We start from the raw sequence: 26,602 nt of genomic DNA on the forward strand, positions 1-26,602 counted from the left end.
CGGCCCAGGCCCCGCCCCTCGTGTCCTGCGCTATTCGGCAGTGTCAATAAAGTTGCAGCGGTTTGTAGTTTGCAGCGGACAACATGGCGGCCTTCATGCTGGGCTCGCTGCTGCGGACGTTCAAGCAGGTCAGGCCTCTACTTTTATCCACACCGCTACCCCTCACCGCTGAATCTCATAACCCACGGGTCCCCCACGGCTCTGCCACCTGTAGTGCTCGGTGAGGACCAGTCCAGGGGTTCTCCTTCCGTCCTCTTCCCCGCTTGGGCTTGGTTCAGGGGAGGTCCGAGCTGCAGATGTCAATTTGGTTTTCGTAAGCATATGACTAACTGGTATTGGAAGATGTGAGATTGACTCCGATTTGTAAGGGAGTAAGCAGATAGGAGACGAGGTCCGAGGATTGAGCTCTCAGAGACTTGTAACGTTAAGAGATGAGAACCGTGCAAGGGAGACTGAAAGGAGTTGTCAGCTAGGGAGATGGAAAACTAGGAGAGTGGGATGGCCGGGAAGCAAAGGATGACAGAATTTCAAAGTGTGAGGAGTGGGCAACTCTGCTCAAAGTTGATAAATCAATTAAAAAGAAGTGCTGAGAATTGAAGAGTTTAGCAGTGTGAAGGTTGTTGGGACCTTAATCACAGCTGTTCTGATGGTGTTATGGGGACGAAAGCGTTCAAGAGAATAGGAGGAAAGAAATTGGAGTATAGATAAGCCTTTAAAGGAGCTTTGCTGTAAAGGAGAGCAAAAAAAAATGGGTCAATAACGGGGGCGGGGAGGGGGGTTGCTTTCTTTTAACATGGCAGGGAAAACAGCATGTTTGTGTATGAAAGGGAAAGATCCTGTAGTAAAAATTGATGATGTAGAAGAGGGAAGAATTGCTAGAGCTGTACCTTTATGTAGGCAAGAGGCAATGGAGGCTGGTTCGAGTGCAGTGGTGTTTACAACTAATTGATCACAACCAGTTACAGATTTATTTGTTCCTTCTCCACTCCCACTTTTTCACTTGACTAGCCCTAAAAAAACCAAAAACATTAAAAAAAAAAAAAAAAGAGAGAGGCTATGGGGTCTTGTGCATGAAGTTTGGTCTTAGGAACCTGGACAGTTAATCTGTAGCAGTGTTGTTCATAGAAATATAATGTGAACCACATGTGTAATTTAAAATTTTTCTAGTAGCCACATTTTAAAAATAAGAAATAGATGAAATTAAGTTTAATATAATATTTTATTTAACCAGGTATATCCAAAATACTGTGGTTTTAACATAGAATCAATATAACAATGACTTACGAAATAGTTACATTCTTTTTTTTCATACTAGATTTTCAAACACTTAAAGCATATCTCAGTTTGGATGCTAAATTTCCCATCATTAAAATGGGAAATATAGTTCTACCAAAATAATAAAGTTGTTTAATGTTTACAATGCTTTGGTTTTGAATTTTATATTAATTAAAATAAAGAATTACATTCCGCAGTTGCACTAGTTATATTACAAATGTTTAATACCCCTATGTGGTTAGTGGTTACTCTATTGGACAGAGTGGATCTCTGATAACAGGAGGGAATGTAGAACATATGATACAGATGCTAGTAAGTGAGCCACTATGTTGGTGAGCATTTATAGAAATGCTCTTTTGATTTCTTCTAATTTTATAATTAAGGAGAAAGTGAAGTCATCAGCTGAGTGTGAGGATGTGGGAGCAAGTGTCAGAGATTTAAGGGGAGAGAGACCCTGTAAGAGAGTTGGAAATGGACAGAAGGAATGGTCAGGAGAATTGGAGTAAGTACAGAGAAGTGAGAGAGGGGCCAGAGAGTTGATGGTGTATTCAAGAGAACATTGTATTTATAGAACAATGGAATTCAGGCTAGGTGAGAGAGGAAGACAGGAAATCAAAAGCTGAGTGAAAAAAGTGAAAAATGGTAGGATCAATGGATTGAAAGTCCCAGAAGGATTGTTATTGGGGTGTTAGAAGGAGCAAGCTAGAAAGAAGTGATAATGAGTTGAGATATACAAAGTGAGATAATAGCTTGCACTTATTAATAATAAAATACCCACAACATGGGCATGGAATTGAATAGTTAAACAAGAGTGGAGGACAAAAGTCATTGAAGGAGAGGTGTTAAGAAATCAGAGTGATCAGGGTGTAATTTCATGTATATTGAAATCACCAGGAATTAAGATAGGAACAATATTGGAGAGAGTGACAGTAAGCCAGGATCCAAAATCGTGGAAAAATGAAAGGGAGTGGCAGGGGCTTTGGTAGATGACTGCAACAATGAGAGGTAGTGGAAGGTAGTAAGCCCAATGGCATGAGTCAAAGCCAGGAGCTTTCAGAAAGGAAGGAGAACTCGAAGCTGCAATGAAGAGCAAGGAAGACACTTACCTATCCCACCTCTAGGCCCAGTTATGGAAGAAAAAGGAGCTACAGGAAAAGCTGTGAGGAGGGATTTAAAATTCGGCCAGAGCAAAAGGTGAAGGAGATGTCAAGAGAAGTTGAGAATTTAAAAGATTTTGATGATAGACCATGGATTGAGAGGGCCCAGTGGAAAGGTTTTAGGAGCTGAAGAGGGGTGAGAGATGGGGGCAGGATAAGATGTGTACAGAGCAGAATAGAGTGTGGCCTTAATCTATAAAGCACCATTATAAGCTGGTAAGGAAATACACCACAGTAGAAATGCAGACAAAGGACATAAAAATGTTCACAGAAGAAATAATATAATAGGCCAATAAATATTTTATTTTAAAAGTGTATTACTTTGGGATTTCAAGACCAGCCTGACCAACATGGAGAAACCACATCTGTACTAAAAATAACAAAATTAGCTGGGTGTTGTGGCACATGCCTGTAATCCCAGCTACTCGGGAGGCTGAGGCAAGAGAATCGCTTGAACCTGGGAGGCAGAGGTTGCAGTGAGCCACGATCGCGTCATTGCACTCCAGCCTGGGCAACAAGAGCAAAACTCCGTCTCAAAAAAAGGGGAAAAAAAATGGATATTACTTTTCTAGTAAGAAAAAAAGGTATGCAAAATAGAGTGAAAGACTATTTTTAAAAACTAATAGAAGTCTTCTAGGAGAATTTGATTAGGAATACTTTGAAAAAGAATTCAAAGAAGAAATGCTTAATCTTGTTTTCTAAATCTCCTGTACCCTCAATTTCACAGGTAAAAGCAAACCTCACATTGCCCCTCAATGTGAATGGTTTCTTTGATTTCTCCTTGATCTTATGAATATATCTTGTTCTTTTCCATGTTTTGTTTGGACAGACTACCTTTTCTCCCCTCCCCTGTCCCCACTTTAGTCAAAATTCTGTCAGCATTTCAATGTTGAATTGCTGTCAAGATTTCAAAGCCCCTCTTTCTGTGACAAGCATGTCCATCCATGGTTACCAAGACATTCACTGGACTCAGTCATATGCCACATCAATATTTAAATCCTATTCCTGCTTATCTTTTTTTCAAAAGGTGATTGCAGAATTGTTATATTTCCCCAGGGAACTTTTGTTTAGTAATGTGAGCACTGAAGATGTTCAGTTTATCTTTTGTTAATAGATTGAAAAAATGGTGGCTTTCTATTTATAGTATTCTTATTTTCAATTTTATATTCTGCTATACATATATTTCATTTATAAACATCAGTTATCGGAAGCCATCATTTTTCTATAGGGGCAGTTTAATTAACATGTAATATTTCCTCTGGTTTGAGAGAGACTTATCATTTCTTGTGATCTATACTCCCTTTGCCTGTCCTGTCAGTCAGAACTGTAAATTATCACCGTGAAAATGTGAGACAACAAGGAATATACTGTCTTATTACTGGACAACTAGTGCTGAGAAGTATTAGGTCAGTTATAGTTTTAAAGTACCCTTTGACCTAGCAGTTTTGCTCCCAATAATCTATCCTCATCAGGCACAGTGGCTCATGCCTATAATCTCAGCACTTTGGGAGGCCGAGACGGATGGATCACTTGAGGTCAGGAGTTCAAGACCAGCCTGGCCAACATGGTGAAACCCCATCTCTACTAAAAATACAAAAAACGAAACAAAAAAAACAGCCAGGTGTGGTGGCGGGCACCTGTAGTCTGAGCTACTCAGGAGGCTGAGGCATGAGAATTGCTTGAACCCGGGAGGTATAGGTTGCAGTGAGCCAAGATTGCGCCACTGCACTCCACCCTGGGTGACAGAGCTAGATTCCATCTCAAAAAAGTAGAATAAATAAATAATAATATATCTTCAAGATATATAGGAATACATATGAAATGATTTCTAAGACATTATTCACTGCAGCATTGTTTATAATAATAAATAGTGAGATCTGTCCAGCAATACGTGGCAGGTTAAATTATGATGCTTCTATATAGCGGATTATGCAATATGAAGAAAATGGGGAAGCTTTTTACATTCAGTTATTGAAAGATCTCTAAGGTATATTGTAAACTGAAAAGAGGGAACGAAAAATGGGAGGGGAGTGTATACAGACAAAAATCTCTGAAGGATATACAAGAAACTAGAAACAGTGGATACCTGTGGGGCAAGGGAGTCATTGGGCAGGTGAGGAATGAGGTGGGGGGAGACTTTTCACTGTGTGTCTTCTTATACCTTTTTGATTTTTGAACCATATGACTATTGGCCTAAGTACAGGTCGAACAGAATAATAAAAATTTCTGAAAATCTGTCTTTCACCTTCCAATACATATGTTATTGCATTATATTATTATGATTTTGACTTAATATACATCCATAAAAGTTATTCTGAATAAATTAGGAAGTCTATTATCTTAAACTATTAAACTGATCTAAAACAACTCTTAAAAGAATACTAAATGATAAATAGTGGCAGAAAGAGAATTGCAGGGTTGAGGAACACTCAGAATGTTGTCCTGGCTATCCTTCACTTGTCCCTTGTCTCTGTCTTTCAGATGGTTCCTTCATCAGCTTCAGGCCAAGTTCGAAGTCACTATGTAGACTGGAGAATGTGGCGCGATGTGAAGAGACGAAAAATGGCCTATGAATATGCAGATGAGAGGCTACGTATTAATTCACTCAGGAAGAATACCATTTTGCCAAAAATTCTTCAGGTTAGCTAATTAAGATGAGTCCCTTTGTACCACAAGATCATTAACTCAACATCAGATCACTTTTGATACTGTTTGTTGTGACTTGCTATCAATATAATTTCTGGAGAATAAGATCCACATCAATATAAACAAATAGCCTTGAAACTGATTTTGTTGAGTTTCAAATTAAAGACATTCACTCCTAACTAGCCTTACAACTGTTTCATTATGCCAGCCTTAGAAAGTACTGGTAAATTGGGTGGTTATTTTCACCTAAGGTCTCTCCCTGACTTCATCCCAATTTTTTTTTTTTTGAGATGGGAGTCTCGCTCTGTTCCCCAGGCTGGAGTGCAATGGCTCAGTCTCGGCTCACCACAACCTCCGCCTCCCAGGTTAAAGCAATTCTCCTGCCTCAGTCTCCTGAGTAACTGGGATTACAGGCACATGCCACCATGCCTGGCTAATTTTTGTATTTTTAGTAGAGACAGGGTTTCACCATGTTGGCTGGGCTGGTCTCGAACTCCTGATCTTGTGATCCACCCATCTGGGCCTCCCAAAGTGCTGGGATTACAGGTGTGAGCCACTGTGTCCAGCCTCATCCCAATCTTTTAACTGGCAAGGCACTGGGAGGCATTGCTGATGTTGAAGTCTGTGTGCCTGGTACGCAGCCTAAACTGTTCCTTACCCAGCACCATTCTGAGCCTGTCTTCCTGAACTCCCTTGCCCACCTCTGTGTGCTGAAGTGCCTTTCCATTAAGGCTTACTTTCTTGTCACCCTGCTTGGCTTTCTGAAGCATAAAGTCCTGCACCCAAGTGGTGATGTAGCATATCTGCGTTCAAAAGGCTCATCAGGGAGATATAAATTAAACTCAAGGCCTCTCAAGTTATTGAGAACTCAGATGTTTAAAAAACTACATTTAGAGAAGTTGGCAGAATGATATACATCCTATTTATTACTATGGTTTCTTTTTAGTCTTGTCTGGATTAAGCCAGATGAGCAGAAAACTGAGAGCCTTGGACCACTGGGTTATGGCTTATACTAAAGTGGCATTAAGCTACTTTCCTACATTTAGGGAGTAATAAGAAGTGGCAGGCCAGGCACAGTGGCTCACGCCTGTAATCCCAGCACTTTGGGAGGCCGAGGCAGGCAGATCACCTGAGGTCAGGAGTTCAAGACCAACCTGGCCAAACCCCATCTCTACTAAAAATACTAAACTTAGATGGGTGCAAGTGGCACACCCTGTAATCCCAGCTACTCGGGAGGCTGAGGCAGGAGAATTGCTTGAACTCGGGAGGCAGAGGTTACAGTGAACCGAGATCACGCTACTATGTTCCAGCCTAGGTGACAGAGCAAGACTGTGTCTCAAAACAAAAAAAAAAGGGCGGGGGGCCCCCAAGAAACTGAGCTCAAGACATTGATCATAGAGGCAGGAAAGCAGGATGGTGGTTGCTTGGAGCTAGGAGGACTAGGGGGTATGGCGGGCAGGGGGAAATCAGGAGATACTGGTCAAAGGGTATACTTTCTGTTGTAAGATGAATAAATTCTGTGGAGCTAACGCACAACACCGTGACTATAGTCAATAGTACTGTATTGTGTACTTGAAATTGGTAAGAGAGTAGATCTGAAGTGTTCTTACCACACATACACAAACGGTAATTTTGTGAGGTGAAGGATGCATTCATTAACTTCATTGTGGTAATCATTTCACAATGTATATGTTTAGCAAATCATGACATTGTATGCCTTAAATATATGCAATTTTTATTTGTCAACTATACATTAATACAGCTGGGGGTGTGTTGTTTGAGTACCTTTATGAAGATACCCAGAAGACATGTCTCTGGTATGACTAGCAGCAATAACTGTGCAGAGTCTGTGAATCATGTAAACTGATCATGGTTCTCTGCTGCCTAAGTAGCTTACAAGTCAAATTTATGTCCCAGTTCTAATTTCACAGCATGCACTTTTGTGTCCTGAGGCTTTTATCTTTCCTACTCTCATTTCTCTTTGCCCCAGTTTCCTCATTTGTAAACTGCCTTAAATCTTTCAGGGAACAAGAAGGGGTATGTATCAATCAATCAATAATTTCTAGCCATTCTTTAAGGTCCACCTCCATGAAACTTGGTTTCAATCTTCCTGCCCAGTCATTTCTCCTCTCCAGTTCCTTGTATAGCATTTATTGTTTACTACTCAATGGCTCAATCATGGTTTTTTTTTTGTTTTTTTTTTTTTTTGAGATGGGGTTTTGCTCTTGTTGCCCAGGCTGGAGTGCAGTGGCACAATCTGGGCTCACCACATCTGCCTCCTGGGTTCAAGCGATTCTGCTGCCTTAGCCTCCCGGCCAGATGGGATTACAGGCATGCGCCACCACACACAGCTAATTTTGTATTTTTAGTAGAGATGGGGTTTCCCTATGTTGGTCAGGCTGGTCGCGAACTCTCGACCTCAGATGATCCGCCCGCCTCTGCGTCCCAAAGTGCTGGGATTATAGGCGTGAGCCACTGTGCCTGGCAATCATGTTGTTTTATGTAATTCTGTTAGTTCATAATGGTAACACATGCATAAGCTTTTGTTAATTTTTGGCTTTTATATACTTTCATTTAATTTGTGTTATTTTAATGTGTTATTTTGCTTGCACCACAGTCTAGCACAGGGTCCATCTACTTGTTAGCACACTTATCAGATTAAAGTGAATATTATGAACACTCACACTCTTGAACACATACATAAGAAAAAATCTCTACTGACAAAACCTGAGCCCTAGCTACTGCTGTAATCCCTACTTTTCTCCCCTCAACCACTTTGCCCTTACCTGATTCATCCTCTACCTTGCAAATGATTTTTTTAAAATATAAACCTCATCTGATCTCTCCCCTTTACTTCTCTAGTTGTCAGAATCTTTACCATAGACATCAGGGCTCCATGTGATACTCTCCTTCCTCCTTCTCTAGTCTTATCTCAAGCCACATTCCCTCCTATTTGATCATCATTCCAGAGGTTTCACTTTCGTGATTCAAAAAACATGAGGCGGCAACAGAAATACATTCACATACTTTACAAATGAGTTAAACAAGAGTATGTAGCTGCACTATTTATATTCGCTCAAATCGTAAGATGACCATCAAATGTAGGATGGATAAATGAATTATGGTACTCATGCAATGAACATTACCTGCCAGTGGCCGGGCGCTGTGGCTCACACCTGTAATCCTAGCACTTTGGGAGGCCGAGATGGGCGGATTGCCAGAGCTCAGGAGTTTGAGACCAGCCTGGGCAACGTGGTGAAACCCCGTTTCTACTAATAATACAAAAAATTAGCTGAGTGTGGTAGTGCACACCTGTAATCTCAGCTACTCGGGAGGCTGAGGCAGGAGAATCACTTGAACCCAGGAGGCGGAGGTTGCAGTGAGCTGAGATTGTGACGTTGCACAATCTAACACCCACAGCCTGGGTGACAGAGCGAGACTCTGTCTCAAAAAAAAAAAAAAAAAAAAGAAAATCACCTGCAAGTGAGAAGGAGCAAAATACATGTGCAACAATGTAATGTGATCTGTGTAATAATGTGATTTCCCTTAGGATGTGGCTGATGAAGAAATTGCTGCCCTCCCCCGGGATAGCTGTCCTGTTAGAATCAGAAATCGGTGTGTTATGACGTCCCGTCCGCGTGGTGTGAAGCGGCGCTGGAGGCTTAGTCGTATAGTCTTCCGTCACTTAGCTGACCATGGGCAACTTTCTGGGATCCAGCGAGCAACATGGTAAATGAGCTCCAGAACCTATTGAGCTTGCAGGGAAGCCAAGCTTGCAGTTCCAGCAAGCAAAGATTTTTTTAATAGACCAAACCCTAATCTCTACAGGGGCCCAGTACAGTTGTTTGGCCTACCTGATGCTATCTCTAAACTACTTTTAAAATGAAGACATTTGGGTGTTTCATGTCAGTGAATTATCTTTTGTCTTGGACTTAACATACTATTCCCATACATAGTGCAAAGAGTAGCATAATAAATATTTTCTGTGAATGTTTTTTATACCCTCCTTTTAAGTTTAATCTTTTAGTAACATATGGGGTTTTTGTATTAAGAGCATTATTTCATAAAATGTTATCTTATACATAATCCAACTAATTGACATGTAGCTCATGTATGGCAGTTTGTAATCCTGGACTAGCTTTGCTGACCTGCAGAGCTCCCCTTAACTATTATTGTTAGATAAACAGTAGATTGGATAGCAAGGCTGCTGTTCTGGATTATCTAATGCTCCACTTCTTCTTGTGATGGCTGAACAAAAGAACCACTAAGTGTTTTCTTGTCCATCCTTAAGGGACTTTAAAACAAATTATGCCTCTTTAAGTCCTTGAAAGTCTCCATCTAAAGAGGAAAAGTTTGTTGGAACAGTATATATTCCCTATTTTTATGTTTATTTAATCCATAACAGAAATGAGTAAGGGTAGCACAAAGTTCTCATTCAGTAACTCAACAGTGTGATCAGCCCAGTGATAAAAATATACATACTGAATGGAAGTACCTACTTAACATCAGGAAAATATTCCTGGAGAACTTAATAAATCAGGAGGTGAGGGGTGAGATTTTTTTCTGCACACAGAGGGAACAAAAGCACAAAGAAGCAAAGGCACTCTGTAGCATCAGAGAACCACAGTAGATCAGAAATATGAAGCACAAGACAAGGCCCATATTGTGGAGGATCTCACAAATCATGTGAAGGAATTAAGACTGACATACCAGGTATTACAGAGTTTTAAGCACAGGAATGACATCATCAGTTTGTAATACAGGTAAGTGACAGCTGTGTGGCAGATGGCCATGAGAGGAAAAAGCTACAGGCAAGACAACCAGTTAGGAGGATGTCTTAATTGTTGAGGAAGATGAAGGCCTGAACTAACATTGTGGTATTAGTAGAGGAGAGAGGACAGATTTTTAAAGTTTTAGGAAAGAAAATTGGGCAAGACTTACAAGACTGATTATATCTAAGAGGTAAAGATGGTTCTCTGGGTTCCTGATAAAAGTGTCTAGATAGATGGTAGAGGGCAATTCCAAGAGGGCAACTCCAAGATAGAAAATTTGGAAAAAGAACAAATTTAGGGGAAACAGAAGATAAGCGAGTTCAGGTTCCAGTCATGCGGTGTTGGAGATGCCTGTTGTCATCTGATGAAGACTAGTACGCAGCTGGATAGCAGAGTCCGAAACTCAGGTGGAGGTGAAGTTATGAGGGAATTATCACAATCTAGTTTGGATTCGTATTTCTTAAATATGTATGACAACTTACCAACTGGAATGTTCTAGCTAATATCTCAACTTAGAATCCATCTCACTACCAATGGGCAAACACTTGTGTTCTAAAGCTACTTGAAAGTAGTTTATACTGCCAACTTGATATATATACATGCTATAGTTTGAACATTTTGTGTACTTCCAAAATTCACATTAAAATCTAATCCACAATGCGTTGGTATTATTAAGAGGTGGGGCCCTTAGGGGTGATTAGGCCAGGAGGGCTCCACACTCATGGATGGGATCAGTGCCTTTCTAAGAGGGCTTGAGGGAGAGAGTTTGTCCCTTTTACCCTTCCGATACTGCGAGAAGGCACCGTACTGGAAGCAGAAAGCAAGCCCTTACCAAACACCCATCTGCTGGTGCCAAATCTTAGACTTCCCCAGCCTCCAGAAGTGCAAGAAATAAATATTATTTATAAATTCTTAGTCTATGGCATTTTGTTACAGCAGCAGGAATAGACTAAGACAATGTGTTGATAGGTTTAGGGTCATGTTTTACTTTTTCAGTCATGTTAAATTTTAGATGGTTCTAAAGTCAAAACTCTAGAAAAAGTTAAATTCACAGAATAGCTTCCATCCTCATCTCCTTCCTTCCCCTGCTAACAATTTTTATTAGCTTTGGGTTTACTCGTTTCTTTTTGAAACATAAGCAAATACACCTATGTGCATACATTCACATTTCTCACCCTTTCTTACACAAATGTAGTGGGTATACCATAAATGTTCTGCACTTTGCTTTTCCACTTACTCTATCCTGGAGACCATTTTACGTTATATAGAAATCGTCATTGTTTTGTTTTGTGACTTAAGTACTCCCTCATGTGGATGCACCATAATACATTCCTGTTAAATAGACACGAGTATTTTTAATCTTTTGCATATAGCATTCCAAATTTTTCTAAATGTACCTTTCAGAGCCCAGAAAGAAGTTAAAATTCTGGGTCAAAGGATAAATGAATATGTCATTCTGATGGTTACTACCAAATACTCTTTCTGAGACAAGAGTCTTACTCTGTCACCCAGGCTGGAGTGCAGTGGCACAATCTCAGCTCACTGCAACCTCTGCCTCCCAAGTTCAAGTGATTCTTGTCCCTCGGCTTCCCAGGTTCAAGTGATTCTTGGTCCTTCAGTCTCCCGAGTAGCTGGAGTTACAGGCATCTGCCACCATGCCCAGCTAGTTTTTTTTCAGTAGAGATAGGGTTTCACCATGTTGGCCAGATGGTCTTGAACTCCTGACCTCAAGTGATCCGCCCACCTTGGCCTCCCAAGGTGTTGGGATTACAGGTGTGAGCCACTGCACCTGCCCAAATATTCTTGTTAACCAAAGTTTAACTTTTTCATTCCATTCCCATATATGTGTCCTTATTTCTCCACAGCCTCAACTCAATACAGTTGTTTTTATACTTCTTTTTCAAGTGAAAGGTAAAAACACTGGTTTATTCTCTTCTGAACAAGGTGAGCATCTTTACATGTTAAAGGTCATTTACATTTCTTTTTGTATGAAGTATTCTTAATTATTGGAATCCTGTCAATACTACATTGTTTGCCTTGGGTTATGGTGGGGTTTTTCTTGTCCTATAAACATTTTTATGTAGTTAAAATTGATCAATAGTTTTATTTATTTCTTCTAGGTTTTAAGTCACATATAATGTCGTTCTCCCCCATTTTCTTCTAGTATTTGTATGCTTTCCTTTTTACAATTAGATCTTCAGGCGGCTTGGAATATATCTATATGCCTATTTTCAGTTATCTTAGTATCATTAAACACCCATCTTTACCCCACTTTTACCATATTCTGTAACTTGCATATGCATTGTGTCTGCTATTCTGTTCATGTGTCAACCCCAATTACAGAGGCATAATGTGTTTCAGTATTTACTTATAGCTATCCTATACATAAACTGTTTCTGTATTTTAAATCCTACCACTTCTTCCAAATTCCCATATTAATTGTAGCTTTAGTTGAGTTTACCCTTCTGGATTTTTCCTGTGTGTCTAACGGCTTTTTTTTTTTTTTTTTTTTTTTTAATGAGACAGGTTCTCAATCTGTTACCCAAGCTGCAGTACAGTGGCATTATCATAGCTCACTGCAGCCTTAAACTCCTGGGCTCAAGTGATCCTCCAGCCTTAGTAGCTGGGATTACGGGCGCCAGCCTTCATGCCTGGCTTCAATTGCCTTCTCTGATCTGTGTTGGCTAATACCTCCAGTAAAATAAAGTAATGGAGATCACAGGCACTGGTCCTGACTTCAGGGGGAATAGGAGTAATTCTCTAAAAGCCTGATTTTTCTGACATACTCCTAGACAAATAAATCATAAAACTGTTCTAATGAAGAAAAACTTAACTTTATTGAGCATAGGAATAGACGGGCTTTCAAATTATTTTTTGCTTTATGGTTATTACTTTACTTTTATAAACCATCTGATCCACGGCAAAACTAACTGGTACCATACAAAGATATGTCTATTATTGTCATGTTTAGATTTTCTATTCCACATTCATTGACAAATATATTTAAATCTAGATAGAAACACCTGTGATTGAATTAGTGCATGGTAATGCATGGCATATACATTGCTTAAGGTGGTAATAAGGGGTCAGATGCTCTACAGCAACCTTCAAGCACAGGCACCGATTTGCATTTTATGCAAAACTTCAGGTTTTACTCAATTTTTACACTGGTGGAAGCTGATGTCAGTAACTTAAAGGCAAGCAAATACTTTTCCAATTCTTAGCTGAACAAAAAATACACACAATGTAGCGTTTTTATTGGGCAAGACTTGCTTTTTATATTTCACATGAGAATGCAATATAACCCTTCCTTGAACAAAATGAACAGGGTACTAATAAAACCATCTTTGCAGGAGTGTTTAATAAGCATATTTTATTTAAATAAATCCTCCAGTAGGAAATGGAGAATTCATTGCCTTTACTTAGAAGGCTATGTAAATAGCTATCTGTCAAATTTATATATGCAGCTCACCAATATTCCCTTACTGGAAACATCAGTATTTCCACATCACATCACAGTTCCCAAAATGACTTTAAAGTCTCAAAATTCCGTGTCTCCTTTGGCTTGCTTCTCTCTTGATTCCACCCAGGCTTTATTAATGGTTCGCTTCATATCATCGTCTCCATCTTCATAAATTTTCTTTAGAACATTCATCAATCCCTCACTAGGATCTGTTTCAGTGTCATAGGAGGGCTTCCTTTAAAAAGAAAACATATACAACAATGGGGAAACGAAAGCACCGGAAGATACTATCATTCAGGTTGTTAACATTGGCAGGAAGTAGAGGGATAAGAAGGAAGACAGAGTACCCAAAAATATTTACAATCAAAACGGCACGCACAAATTCATCTTAATGAAAACAACACACACGTACCAAGCATGCACACACTTGGTGCATGAAAGAGGTCATCAAAATAGTTAGGGGCTATTTTTAGGCACAGGGATTTCCCATGTTTTTTTTTTTTTTTTTTTTTTTTTTTTTTAGACAGTCTTGCTCTGTCGCCCAGGCTGGAGTGCAGTGGCGCATCTCGGTTCACTGCAACCTCCGCCTCCCAGGTTCAAACAATTCTGTCTGCCTCAGCCTCCCGAGTAGCTGGGATTACAGGCACATGCCACCATGCCCGGCTAATTTTTGTATTTTTAGTAGAGACAGAGTTTCACCATGTTGGCCAGGCTGGTCTCAAACTCCTGACCTCAGGTGATCCGCCCGCCTCAGCCTCCCAAAGTGCTAGGATTACAGGCGTGAGCCACCCCACCTGGCCTCCTGTGATTTTTGACAGGTAAAATAAGAATTTGATTTTCTAACTTGTTTTCATTTTTTAAAAGCATGTTTCCTCATAATTTGAAAAAAAACACTTGAGGGAAAATCATAAACATTACACATGGATGTACCCTGAAGCTCATGTATTTTTTAATTAGAAAAACTCTACTCTTAAGCCTGAGATACACAGATCTGGGCCTGGGTCTTGAATTAATGTAGTCAGTACCTTTAGAAGATGAACTGACCTAGAATGCAAGTATTATTGAATACACATTTTTAAAAGGTCATTATTAAGAAGGATAAAAATATTTTATCTTTTTCACTATAAACCAGTGACAATGAAAACTATGCATCAGAAGCATCTGAGAAATTTAAAACATACAGGGGTACCTAAGCCTCTCTCAAACTACCGAAACAGAGTATCTGGGAATGGGCACAGTTATTTGTATAGAAGCACAACTGTGCCTAGGGTTAAGAACCACACTAAAGAGCCAACCCTTAACTACAAAGACCTTAAAAAGCAACTTGCTGGACGTGCCCTCTTCAGGTAGTTTGACAGTTGAAAGCAGAAATACATTATCCATAAAGACAAACTATTAAAAATCCATGATCTCAAACAATACACTAAAATTCTTTAAAAAAATGGAAGTAGACTCACTCTTTTTCTTTGCACTCCTTTTCAACCTGGGTCAGGTAATCCCACCTTGTGTTTTCCACTTTCTTTCTACACAATATAAGAACTGTATCAGTCTTGACCTGGAAGAAAAGCAGGAAAACAAATACAGCTTAGAAGACATGGAGATAAGCATGAATATTTATAAAACAATTATCTATTCAATTGATCAAGTCCCTAGTATGTATAGACTTATTTTGGGTGCCAGTAATACCTGTATGAATAGGCCAAAATCTGAACATTCATGGTGTGAAAAGACCATAAATAAGTAAAACTTGAATACCCTGATATCCTGGAAAGTGCTATCAAGACAAAGCGGGTGTTAATGGGGGGTGGGGGCAGGAACTTCATTAGGAAGGCCTCTCTGAGGCAAATCTGAGCTGAAGCCTAAGGTCAGGAGAAGGCAGTTGGCAGAGCATGTAGAATGGCTCCAAGATGGGATCATCTTGGTGTGTTTGAGGAGCAGGAGGAGTGGCTGGATTTTAGTGACTGAAAAAGACAGTAATATAATAAAAGGGGTCGGGGATAGGCAAGAAACCAAGTCGTATAAGGCAGTATGGGGCAAGGTGAGGCATTTGAAAGTGAGAAAGAAGGGCAATGTACAGGTCTTTTAAACAATGATCAATACTTCTAGGGATCTTTTGGTACTCTACCTATGGGACTAGTGGATGCAGAAGGGTGCAGTAAGACAGCGAATCCAACTATATTTGAGTATCACCTGTAAGCTGTTAAGTAATTATGTATTATAAAAACAGATGGCAGAATGTCATGTCTATATACCTAATGCATTAAACTTCATTTATTCACATTAGGCAGAAAAGAGGGACTATCTGATTTAGTAAAAATTACAAAGAGTAGTTTTTAAAAGACAGTTTCCTTATTTTTATAGCTGCTTCTAACTCCAAGGAGGCTAAGTGCTTAAGACCTCCTTTTATGTATACGAGTATTATGCACAATGCTAACACTAGCATTAATTTAAGCACTTTACATAATGGTATTGCACTTCAGTGTATCATTTCAACTTTGTGAAATAAATTATTACTATCGCATAAATGCAGAAACTGAGGCACAGAGTGATTAAGCTGCCAAAGGTCACAAACAATAAGCTGTAAACCTGGCATAAAACTCAAGTCTCACTCTTAACTACCTTCAAACGTTTACTTCCTCCCTGATTTTAATGGAATATTCTTACAATAGCCTATTCTACAAAAGGAGTTGGCAAATGTTCTCTGTCGAGGGCCGCATAGTAAATATTTTAGGTTTCATTTAGGGCCATATGGTCTGCTGTAGCCACTTAACTCTGCCATTGTAGCACAAAAGCAGCCACAAACAACACATGAACAAATAAGCCTGGCTATGTCCCAATAAAACATTCACAAAACAGGCAGTGGTCCCTGTTACAGAGGACAAATTCATTCCAGTTCATCTCAGTTCTAAATCAGCCAGGTTCAATTTGGTAAGGTTTCACAATATTACAATCAAAAAAAGCACACTCACTTTTTTTGAACTGCCTTCCACAGAGATGGGTTTCAAGAGATTGTTCACAATCATGGAGTAACTCTTCCCATTTAGATTCTTTACCAAAAGATCAAATGACCTGCAACACAATGGTGAATACATCATCTTTCTAGTTCTATGAAAGGTGCTCTTACTCCATAGTTCTTGTGGGAAAAAAGCTGCTGGCTTTATTTCAGGGTGTGCATTTGGCCAGTTAACGCTCACCTCTTCAAAGTAGTTGTAAAGTATAATTAATTCTAAATTTAAGAATTTTAAAAACTGCAAAGAAGAGAGTCTCAAGATAAGGCAATGTTGACTGTTAATTCACTGTCTTTCCCATTATAATGAGAACTCACCTCTCTGTGAAATGCACCTGCACATTCTCAGTGGGAACTTGATGAACTCCAGTTAAGGTAATGTAGATTTTCACAAACTTATCTGACTGATCCCATCCTGGCAACGACAACAAAAGATGGGACGTAAGTAAGCCTCTGAAACTATCTTTAGAACAGCAAATGCACATGGCTCATAACTCAGGAAAGTAAAATTATGAAAATCCAGTCATATAAACATGAAAAAATTTGAAATATAAGAAATTTTCTAGGTTGAGAAATGGAGCCTCAAAGCAGTTAAGTACTCTACCCAAAGCGAGGCATCTAACAAGTGGTAGAATTCAGATTCAAATCCAGGTTTCTGAATACAAAACCTATGCTCTTTTTATCCCTCAGAATAAAAATATGACCACTAAATACATTCTTTAAGATTAGTTCATTTATAGCTTTTATGGAAACAATTTTCTCCGACATCTAAATATTGGTAGTTCTCCACTAAGCTGGATGGCTAAGTATCAATACTAATTCCATAACCATTTCTACTTCTGTAAGTAGTCAAACAAATGGAATCCTAGCTCTCTTAATTCCTTTCCAGGGCAAAGTAGAATGTAAAAGACTCCAATTCTTCATCCAAATCTGACAAACCTACTGGTATCTATTAAATGCCATTTCAGTATGTATTATCAAACTACCAGCACGTCTCTAACCTAGAACTACTCTGTCAACATAAAAGACATATATATAAATACTTCACAAAATACCATCACATTTGTAGAAAATAAAAAACTTCACAAAAAAGCATCTTCTGTTTATCAATATATACATACATATCCCTGACTATTGCTCACTTAGTCCTATAGAATAGAAACATGCCCCATCCTCCATGACGTTTTTCACATTGCATGCCTACATCAAAACATCTCATGTACCCCATAAATATATACACCTACTATGTACCCTCGAAAATTAAAAAGAAACAGTGTTGATGAAAAAATGCCCTAGTGGGGTCCAGAGAACTTCATTTATTAATAGTTTCTTCCCATTCAGTCAGTCCATCCTCCGGATTGACAAGTTTCTCCCTCAACACAAATCTATGTTCCTGGTTAAAATACCATAATCCTCAACACCTTCAGACCAGTTTCCTATACTCAACTGAGTACACGGTGCAATTTCCTATATTACTATATAGTACATCTCTTAAGCACGACATACACATGCTTTTCACTATAACAATATTCAAAATAGATCATGCCTTCCAACTCTCTATTCACATCCTCTGCTCATGCTGTTCCCCTCCTTTTTGACTTGCTGAACGTACGACTCACCCTTCACACTCAAATCTCTCTAATTCTCCCTGTTCCTCACCTCCAGAATTATTTCTTCAGCTATGTTACCTATTATGTGCTAGACATTATTAGCACAAAGAAAAACAAGACTGTCCTTGCTCCAATGAGAGCTCATCATTCATATTCAAGTTGCGCTGCCGCCAAAACAAAAAACTGTATACACCATTGAAGGAAAACAGTATTACTACATTGTTATACTATGAGTTATACGTCAATGTCCCAACCACAACATGAGCAAGGACTGGGTCTTAGTCACTGTTGTGTATGCGTAAGTCAAAGCACAATAGTGATACACATTAGGTGCTCAAAAATATTTCCTGAATTTAACTGGATTCCTCTCCTCAGTTAATTGTGGTGGTTGGCAGAGTGAAACATAAAACATGATTAAAAACCACCACCACCACCACCACCAAAGCTGTGTCTCATATATACTGAACGATTTCAGAATAAGTTCCTTCCTTGTTGTTACGTTTTGTAGTGAATCACCTTACTCTTGTTAACAGCTTCTAGAACGCATCCTTTCCTATTTATATCTTTAAAAAGTTTTATTAAATAAAAACTGATGGGTCTTGCTCCAAACCACCAAAAACACAGACTCAAAACTCATTGGGGATGAATTTGTTAGACCACTATGAGGAATAGGTTGCTCGGAGGCAGAACTGGCTATAGGGAAGCAAGTCATACCATAATTACTGATTTTCACCGTATAGCCCGTTGTAATGGGAGCAACCACAGCAGCTGGTTTTTCATTATCAAGAAGTTCTGCTTTCTTCTGTGATTTCTGTTGCATCTTGTTCTTGATTTCTGTCTCAATCTTGGATTTTTCAGCTGTAAGGGCATCACGTACTCTTTTCCTAGTAGCCTTTTCCAGCAACACCTTTACCTCTTCTAGATCTTTCTGTAGCTGTGTTAAGACAAAAAATAAGTTAGCTATGATAAATAAGGAAATGGCTTGATATTGTGCGTATCACTCATTTCAACTTACTGAAATAAGCACTAAGAATTAAGAAGTTCATCTAAATTTTCTAGGATTGAGTTGCAACTTCAATTCTTCCGTCTGGCTTATTAACTGTAATTAACTCAAGCTTCCTTTTTTTCAAAAGGAAAACTTTGAACAATCTTGAACAAACAATAAATAGGTCTTCAAACCTAAATTTTCCAGTTTATGTTTTAAAATATTTACAAGAAATGTCTGCGACCTAAAAAGTAAAACAAAGAACTTTTTTTTGACAAAGGATTCATAGATTTCCTTGTAACATCTAATCCGAGTGTCATTAGATGTTAGACACTTTTAAAATATTTAAGAGATGAGAGAACATGCAGTGACCATGGTAAAATGCTTTTATAGCAAACTTAACTGAGGTAATGAATGCTCCACTTTCTGTCACTGATTGGTCTTCATTGATCTTCCCACCTCAAATACCTCACATAAAAAAAGTCTTAATTTTTAAGACAAAAGATTAAAAAAAAAATTTCTGCTTTTGAGGAAAAGTCTTGCTCTGAAGCTGGGTCAGTCTTACACTCAGAAGTGTAGGAGTTGGTTGCACAGAAAGTGACAAAAGACCGAAAATGCAACATACTCTTGGAAATTATCTTTTGAAAAAGCCACCACGTTCTCATTTTCTTCTCTTGCCAATCCATCATCTATTAAAGTCTACTACTTTCTACTTTCTAGAGATAGAGGCAACATTTTATGAAATTCAAGAGTTAAAGACAATGTTAGAAAATTATTGAGCCTAAGTTTTTTCCCCCAATTACCCTCTGACATACTGCAAATACACAAGATCTTTCCAAACAGCTGTTTCACTTTTCTTACAATAACTTTACACTCTGGCGTGACACTACCAACTTGACCAAAAAAATCTTGTGTCACAGCTTGATTATATCAAAAGCTCAATTTAAAAAAGTCTTTTAGTGCTTTATAACTCAGAATATCAGACGCACAACAGAGTTTGAAAGCCTGTTTCTTAATAGTCTTATAAAATGCAATAACAGAACTAATTCTTTTCTTTTACTACAAGTCTTTTGTTATCTCATTTAACTCAGATGCCCTAGTTTTGCCTATCTATAACAGATGACATGGTATAAAAAGTTCAACTCTGGCCAGGTGCAGTGGCTCACACCTGTAATCCCAGCACTTTGGGAGGCCAAAGCGGGTGGATCACTTGAGGTTAGGGGTTCGAGACCAACATGACCAACACGGCGAAAGCCCGTTTCTACTTAAAATTCAAAAATTTGCCGGGTGTGGTGGCACGTGCCTGTAATCCCAGCTACTCGGGAAGCTGAGGCAGAAGAATCGCTTGAACCCGGGAGGCAAAGGTTGCAGTGACCCGAGATCGCGCCATTGCACTCCAGCCTGGGCAACAAGAGCAAAACTCGGTCTCCCAAAAAAAAAAAAAAAAAACTCTGCCCAACCCTCTTGTCCACACTCTCGACCCTTCCAAGAACAGCTCATATTACTATGACAAAAAAATCTTGCAAACTCATCTTTTGAGCATAGAACCAAAATGTTTCAGTTCAAAGTAATATTTTTATTGTAATGGTTTCAAAAAAACGCTGATTCTACAACTAATTCATAATAAAAAATATTGAAATGTAAAATGAAATATATTAAGTCTAAGCAAGAGGTTTTGCTTTTTGACTGAAATAGGAATACTTTAGCAGAATCAGAAAGGTACTTCGAATTAGGCAAGGGATTCCCCCAATGGCTGAATTCCCAAGCCCTCTTTATTGCCAGTTTTGACTCTAAAGTACTCTTTTTATTATAAAGTATCCACTGAAAAAACTTAAAACTGAGACAGTTCCTCAGTTCTGTTATTGGCAGACTTGAAACCAACAAAGGTGATTCCTTTGATGCTTTTTCTGCACAAATACTTTAAGATGCCCTAGTTTCTTATCTAATTTATCATGTAATTTTCCTTGCCTTCTTGGCATGTGTTTGTTTTACGTATATAAAAATTTTATTTCCCTTTTATCCCTACCCATAAGGCATTCAAGCTTTATCTTCCTATTTCCTAATTTTTCACTAGGAGGCATTAACACCAATGTGCCTCAAAAATGGGCAAAGGAATTCAACACACATTTCTCCAAAGACACAGAAATGGACACCAAGAACATTAAAGATGCTCAACATCTTCATCATTGGGTAAACGCATATCAAATTCCCAAGATGCCACTTCACACCCAGTAGGATGGTATCATAAACCGAAAAAGAAAAATAAAACACCCCAGAAAATAACAAATGTTGATAATGATGTGGAGAAACTTTCAGAAGCTTCAAACATTTCTTACAGGAATATGATGCAACCACTCTGGAAACAGTCTAACAGTTTCTCAGAAAGTTACCATATGAACCAGTAATTCCACTCCTAGGTATATACCCCAGAGAACTGAAAACACATCCACACAAAAAAACTTGGATACAGTACTCGCAGCAGCATTATTTATGCTAGTCACGAAGTGGAAATAAGGCCAGGCGCCATGGCTCACACCTGTAATCCCAGCACTTTCAGAGGCCGAGGCGGGCGGGCGGATCACTTGAGATCAGGAGTTCGAGACCAGCCTGGCCAACGTGGTGAAACCCCGTCGCTACTAAAAATACAAAAATTAGCCGGGCATGGTGGCGCGCGCCTGTAATCCCAGCTTCTCAGGAGGCTAAGGCAGGAGAATCCTTTGAACCCGGGAGACGGAGATTGCAGTGAGCCGAGATTGCGCCATTGCACTCCAGCCTGGGCGACGGAGCGAGACTCCGTCTCAAACAAAGAAGTGGAAATAAATGTCCATAAACGGATGAAAGGATAAACACAATGTGCCATACGCATATAATAGAATATTATTTAGCCATAAAGAGCATGTGTACTGATACACGCTACACCATGGATGAACTTGAAAATGTTAGTGCTTAAGTTGAAGGAGCCAAAAAACAAAAGGCCACATACAGCGTGACTCCATTTATATGAAATGCCTAGAATAGGCAAATTCACAGAAAGTACAAGATGAGTAGTTGTCAGGGGCTGAGGGAGGAATGGGAAGCAATTGTTTAAAAGACACTACATGGTTTCTTTCTGGAGTGATGAAAATGTTCTGAAACTAGACAGTGGTGATGGCTGCACTACACTGTGAATATACTTAAACAAAAAACAAATACCTGAATTGTACACTTTAAAATGGTTAAAAACTTGAATTTTATCTCAAACAAAACAAAAATCAAGTGCCCTTAAATGTATATTTCTAAGTGCCTAAACTGAGAACGATCACTACTTTCAAGAGGACTAACACTGAGCTATCCACCTGCAAGACTGTGAAGTTCTCTCCTAGGGGCACATAGTACCCAAGACCTACCTTAAAAGACTTGTCACAAGATACCCAGATTAATACTGGAACACACAAACCTCATAGTTTTTCTTCATTTAAAGAAAAGATTTTGAGTTTAAAAAACAAAAACGAAACAAAACAAAAGCTTGGGATTCCCCAGTACTTGTTTTCATAAAGCAAATCTAGTTAATACACACCCAACACTTAACTGTGAATAACTGTCCCGTCTTCACCTCCCACTTACGCCAGGAAATGAGCAATACAAGTACTATCATTCCCATTTTCTAACTGAGCAAACTAAGTCTCCACAAAATTTAACTCTCCAACGTTCAGAGTTTACAGAGCTTTAACACAGGCCATTCGCTTTCTTACTATTAATTACAACTAACTTTCCAAGTTATTTATTTTAAAAATCACATACAGCAGATTGCTGTTTGCCAATCACTGACTTAAACACCTAGAAATCATATTTTTTAACAACCCTATGAAATGGATGCTACTGCGACACAGAGAAGCTAAACAACTTGCCCAGAGTAACACAGCTCCTCGTGTGTAGAGAAAACCTGACTAGGAGAATTCAAGTGCTAGCACTGAGAACTCACCTTCCAACCGCCCTCTACCAAGAACGACACTCATGTTTGCACCCAGCTTTGCTTGAATGAAGCTTCCTGTCCACTGGCTGGGAAACCAGGGCAGGAAGGGCCTGAGGAACACGCGCAAAGGGCCGCTCTCTCAGACCCACTCCCCGCACCGCCTGCACGGATAATCGCCGCACACCCCCGCTCGAGCCCAGCAGGCGAGTGGGGAGTGGGGTGCGAGGTCGAGTGGAAGCGCCGGGGAGCCGACGGCGCAGCAAGGGGCGAGTGAGGTGTCCCCCGGGAAGGCGGCGCACCGACTGGCGCGGGACCGGGTCGCCGCAGGGCGGCTCAGCCCACGGAAACGGCGGTAGGGCGGGAGGCTGGCGCTGCAGCTCCAGCCGGGGGGCATAAGGAAGATGGGGCCGGACCACTTACCTCTTCTGAAGCCATGGGGGCTGGGTCTGGCCGAAGTCCCGAGCTGCAGCCGCGCAGAGGAAGGAACAGGAAACCCCGCGCCGAGCCCTCAAACCGAGCGCAGACGCCTACCCACACGAGTCGCGGCGCCGCAGCCTGCGCCCACACCGACCCTGCGCAAGATCGCGGCCCGCCTCCCGCACGCGACGGATCTCGAACCTTCGCGAGGCAGCCGCCGCCACCGCCCACCGCGAGCACGCACAGCCCGCCAAGCCTGGCTCCACCCACCCTTCCTCGCCTCGCCGAGCCTAGCCCCACCCCTCCCCGCCCCGCCGAGTCTGGCTCCGCCCGCCTGCCGAATCTCCTAGCAACGCTCAAGTCTCGCGAGCGAACCGGCAATCCGAGAAGAGTAATGTCTTGCTCTCCGCCCTGACAACTTTATGTATTATAATTTAACCGCGCTGGGCCACGCTGCGCAGTCGCAGCTCGAAACCGCTGCGTTAACCCAGCCCCGGAAATAACGTACCGATCTTCGGAGTCCAAGTCGGAAGTTGACTAGAGAGTCACCTGTTTTCGTCCGCTCTAGGACACCAGACACATCAGGCCGCCATGTTGTGTAAGGTTAGTCTCTCAGCCTCCGCGAGAAGAAGGCAAAAAATGGGGAGGAGCAGCCTGGTTACTTTCAAACGAGAAAGAACGGATATGTTAAGCGTGGAGGGCTCCTAATGGTAGCGGTTTGATTTTCAGTGAGTTTGGCGCGGTGGAGACGTCACCGCGGTCTATCAGCTCCGACGTGGTGGCGTCATCACTGGCCGCCGTAGGAGGTGGAGCTGCGTTGGCCTCGTGACCGGGCCCTGTAGCGGAAGCCCAGGTCAAGGCCCTAACAAAAGGGCCGGCCTATGGCCACAGTTTCAGGCCCTCCTTTCAGTCATGGACTGTTGAAGCACGATTTCCTGGTGCTTTCGCCCCTTTCGCCGACCATTTCAAGAGTCCGTAGTTCTCGCCTGGGTTTGGATTCGGTATAAGTGAGCCTGTTTACCATCAAAGAAAATGGTGAAATGTCTTCTGGAGACGATGTTCTCTTCTGGTTCTAACCCTGTCACTCAGTGAGACCCCCAGAGAAGCCTAGTTTTCATATTATTCTAGTCCTTGGCAGGCTCAAGATGTCAACAACACGGTTGGAAACAACCCCTGAGGGGTAACATAGCGCGCACTCAGCTTTACAGATCGTCCAAGGCAGCGACCCCTGAGAGGTCACATAGCGCGCGCTCAGCTTTATAGATCTTCCAAGGCAGCGATTAGAATCAGCAACTCGGAGAGGAAAAAAAGCTGTTAGCGGAATGGAGGCTGACCATTATCTGTAGTAAAGAATCGGAAGTGCAGTACAAAAATAAATTACCGAAACGCAACATGCGTGATTTTCACACAAAAAAATGAAGTTGAGGGAAAGAAGCCAGACATGGAAGAGTTCATATTGCGTGGTTCCATTTAAAAACTAGCCTATGGTGTTAATGAGCATAGTGGGGAGGACAATGACATGAAAGAGCCACCAGGGGGCTTTTGAGGTTCAGGTAATGTTTCTTGATTTGGACACTGATTATAGATAGGTGGGTTCACTTTAGAAATCTCATTGAGTTGTAAACGTATATTTATGTACGTAGTTTTTTCTGTAGATTATGCTTAAGGCCCGGCGAAGGGGAATTTGCCCAGGTAATGGAAATATTACACCGATACATAGAATTGTCAAAGTTCATGGGATGAACTCCTAAGAGCTGTGTATTTTATCGTATAAATTTTTTTAAGTGTCCAACCAATAGCCTGGAATTATTAAGTACATAATTAAATAAAAACAAATATCCCATGGACCTAATGCAGTGAACAGTTACCTCGTTCTCTTAATTGCTCAGGCTAAGGACTCATACCTGAGTCTTCTATCTCAGGCCTTACATCTTATATAACAAGCCTTACTGGCTTAATCTTCAAAATATGTAGCGAATTTAACGAGTTCTCACAACCTCTGCTTCTACCACCTGACGGGGTTTGGGACATGCTACCCAAAAATACGGCGCCTAGACATATTGAATACTTTGAACTGAAGGAATTTGAGAAAGAACATATGCAGGAATGTCTCCAACTTTCTTGCACCTTTCTGCTCTGAAGCAGGACGTAATACCCTCATGTGAGAATTGCCCTGTCTATACCTGGAATAAAAGTAACATCTTTATCTCTGAAAACACAGGGACGTAGAGACGAATATGAACATCAGGCCTTGCTAAGTTTCCCCCAGTTTATTACCCTTAGATCACAGTCTTTTAGCCCCATCACATTTTCCCACAATTCTCCATTCTTCTTCAAACCTACTCTAAACAACACTAAGGTTAACTATTTATTCGGGTCTTCATTTCTTTATGAAGTTTCCATGTTATGTAAAACTAACATTAATATTTATGCTTTTCTCTTGTTAATTTGTCTTTTGTTACAGGATCCCCAGCCAGTGAGCCTAAAATGGGTAGAAGGAAAAGATATTTCTTACCCTACGCACCCAGGTCCAAGTCATCATTATTTTGTCTGAAATTTATCTTCCTAACTGATTTCTCTGCTTCCCCATTGTGCCTTAAGAGTTAGTTTTCCACAGAGCAGCTCGAGATATCTTTTCAGATCATTATATCCCTTTGCTTAAAAACCTCTAACAGCTTCCTATTAGGCTTAGAATAAAGTACAAACTCCTTAATGTGAACTTGAGTGTTTTATGTATCTTATCTCACCTTTACGAGCTTCATGTCAGAACCCATCTCTCACCACTCTTCCTTCCCCGCTCCCTGATTTAAACAGTCTGGCACTTTTCTTATTCATTGAACCCACTGGGTTTGCTCTTGCCTCCAAGTCTGTACCCAGCTTTCTCTCTACCTGTAATCCTCTTCGTCCAGGTCATCACACAGATCGTTTCTTCACTCTATTTAGGTCTTTCAGAAGTAACACTAAGGGAGGCTTTTCCAGACAATATTATGCAAATATAAATGGACATGTGACAAATACTTTATTCGACTCATTAGTTACTGAGAGTGTATTTGAGTAGCCAGGTATTTATAGGCAATTTAACAATGTAATGTTAGTATAAGGTGGCAAGGTTAGATATAAACCTGTTAATGTCTCACAGGGTAATAAACTATAACTTTTGGTGTTATCTGTTCCACTGGAAAGGAAGTAGGGATTTGCATTCTTACTGGACAAAAATCTACAAGTTAATGTATAGATTCAGTATAGGACTTTTAAATCAATAGTGAACGATGAAATGAACAAAGTACAATCCCCTAGTCCTTGGTTTGACACTGAAAG

At 40.3% G+C, this 26,602-nt stretch overlaps 2 protein-coding genes across 5 annotated transcripts; one reads left to right on the forward strand and one right to left on the reverse strand.

Annotated features, from left to right (window-relative positions):
* The first annotated feature begins 2 nt into the window (after window positions 1-2).
* On the forward strand, window positions 3-10,508 carry MRPS14 (mitochondrial ribosomal protein S14). Of its 2 annotated transcripts, none has more exons than XM_001152337.7 (3): window positions 3-128; window positions 4,914-5,072; window positions 8,629-10,508. In XM_001152337.7, the coding sequence occupies exons 1-3, from the start codon at window positions 84-86 to the stop codon at window positions 8,809-8,811; spliced, it is 387 nt and encodes a 128-aa protein (XP_001152337.1). In that variant the 5' UTR covers window positions 3-83; the 3' UTR covers window positions 8,812-10,508. The 2 variants fall into 2 exon arrangements, with proteins under 2 accessions (XP_001152337.1, XP_009436991.1); XM_009438716.4 differs by having other exon boundaries at window positions 45-220.
* CACYBP (calcyclin binding protein) lies at window positions 1,201-24,779 on the reverse strand. Of its 3 annotated transcripts, XM_024355130.3 has the most exons (7): window positions 23,288-23,643; window positions 18,645-18,864; window positions 16,639-16,735; window positions 16,283-16,382; window positions 14,771-14,868; window positions 13,323-13,548; window positions 1,201-4,999 (listed from the first exon to the last, which is right to left on the reverse strand). In XM_024355130.3, the coding sequence occupies exons 1-6, from the start codon at window positions 23,300-23,302 to the stop codon at window positions 13,392-13,394; spliced, it is 687 nt and encodes a 228-aa protein (XP_024210898.1). In that variant the 5' UTR covers window positions 23,303-23,643; the 3' UTR covers window positions 1,201-4,999; window positions 13,323-13,391. The 3 variants fall into 3 exon arrangements, with proteins under 3 accessions (XP_024210898.1, XP_003308654.1, XP_063667189.1); XM_003308606.6 differs by lacking the exons at window positions 1,201-4,999; window positions 23,288-23,643 and adding an exon at window positions 23,793-24,779 and having other exon boundaries at window positions 12,663-13,548; XM_063811119.1 differs by lacking the exon at window positions 1,201-4,999 and having other exon boundaries at window positions 12,663-13,548; window positions 22,877-23,294.
* Window positions 24,780-26,602: the final 1,823 nt, after the last annotated feature.

Source organism: Pan troglodytes, chromosome 1 (genome assembly GCF_028858775.2).
Source record: "Pan troglodytes isolate AG18354 chromosome 1, NHGRI_mPanTro3-v2.0_pri, whole genome shotgun sequence".
Lineage (NCBI taxonomy): Eukaryota > Metazoa > Chordata > Mammalia > Primates > Hominidae > Pan > Pan troglodytes.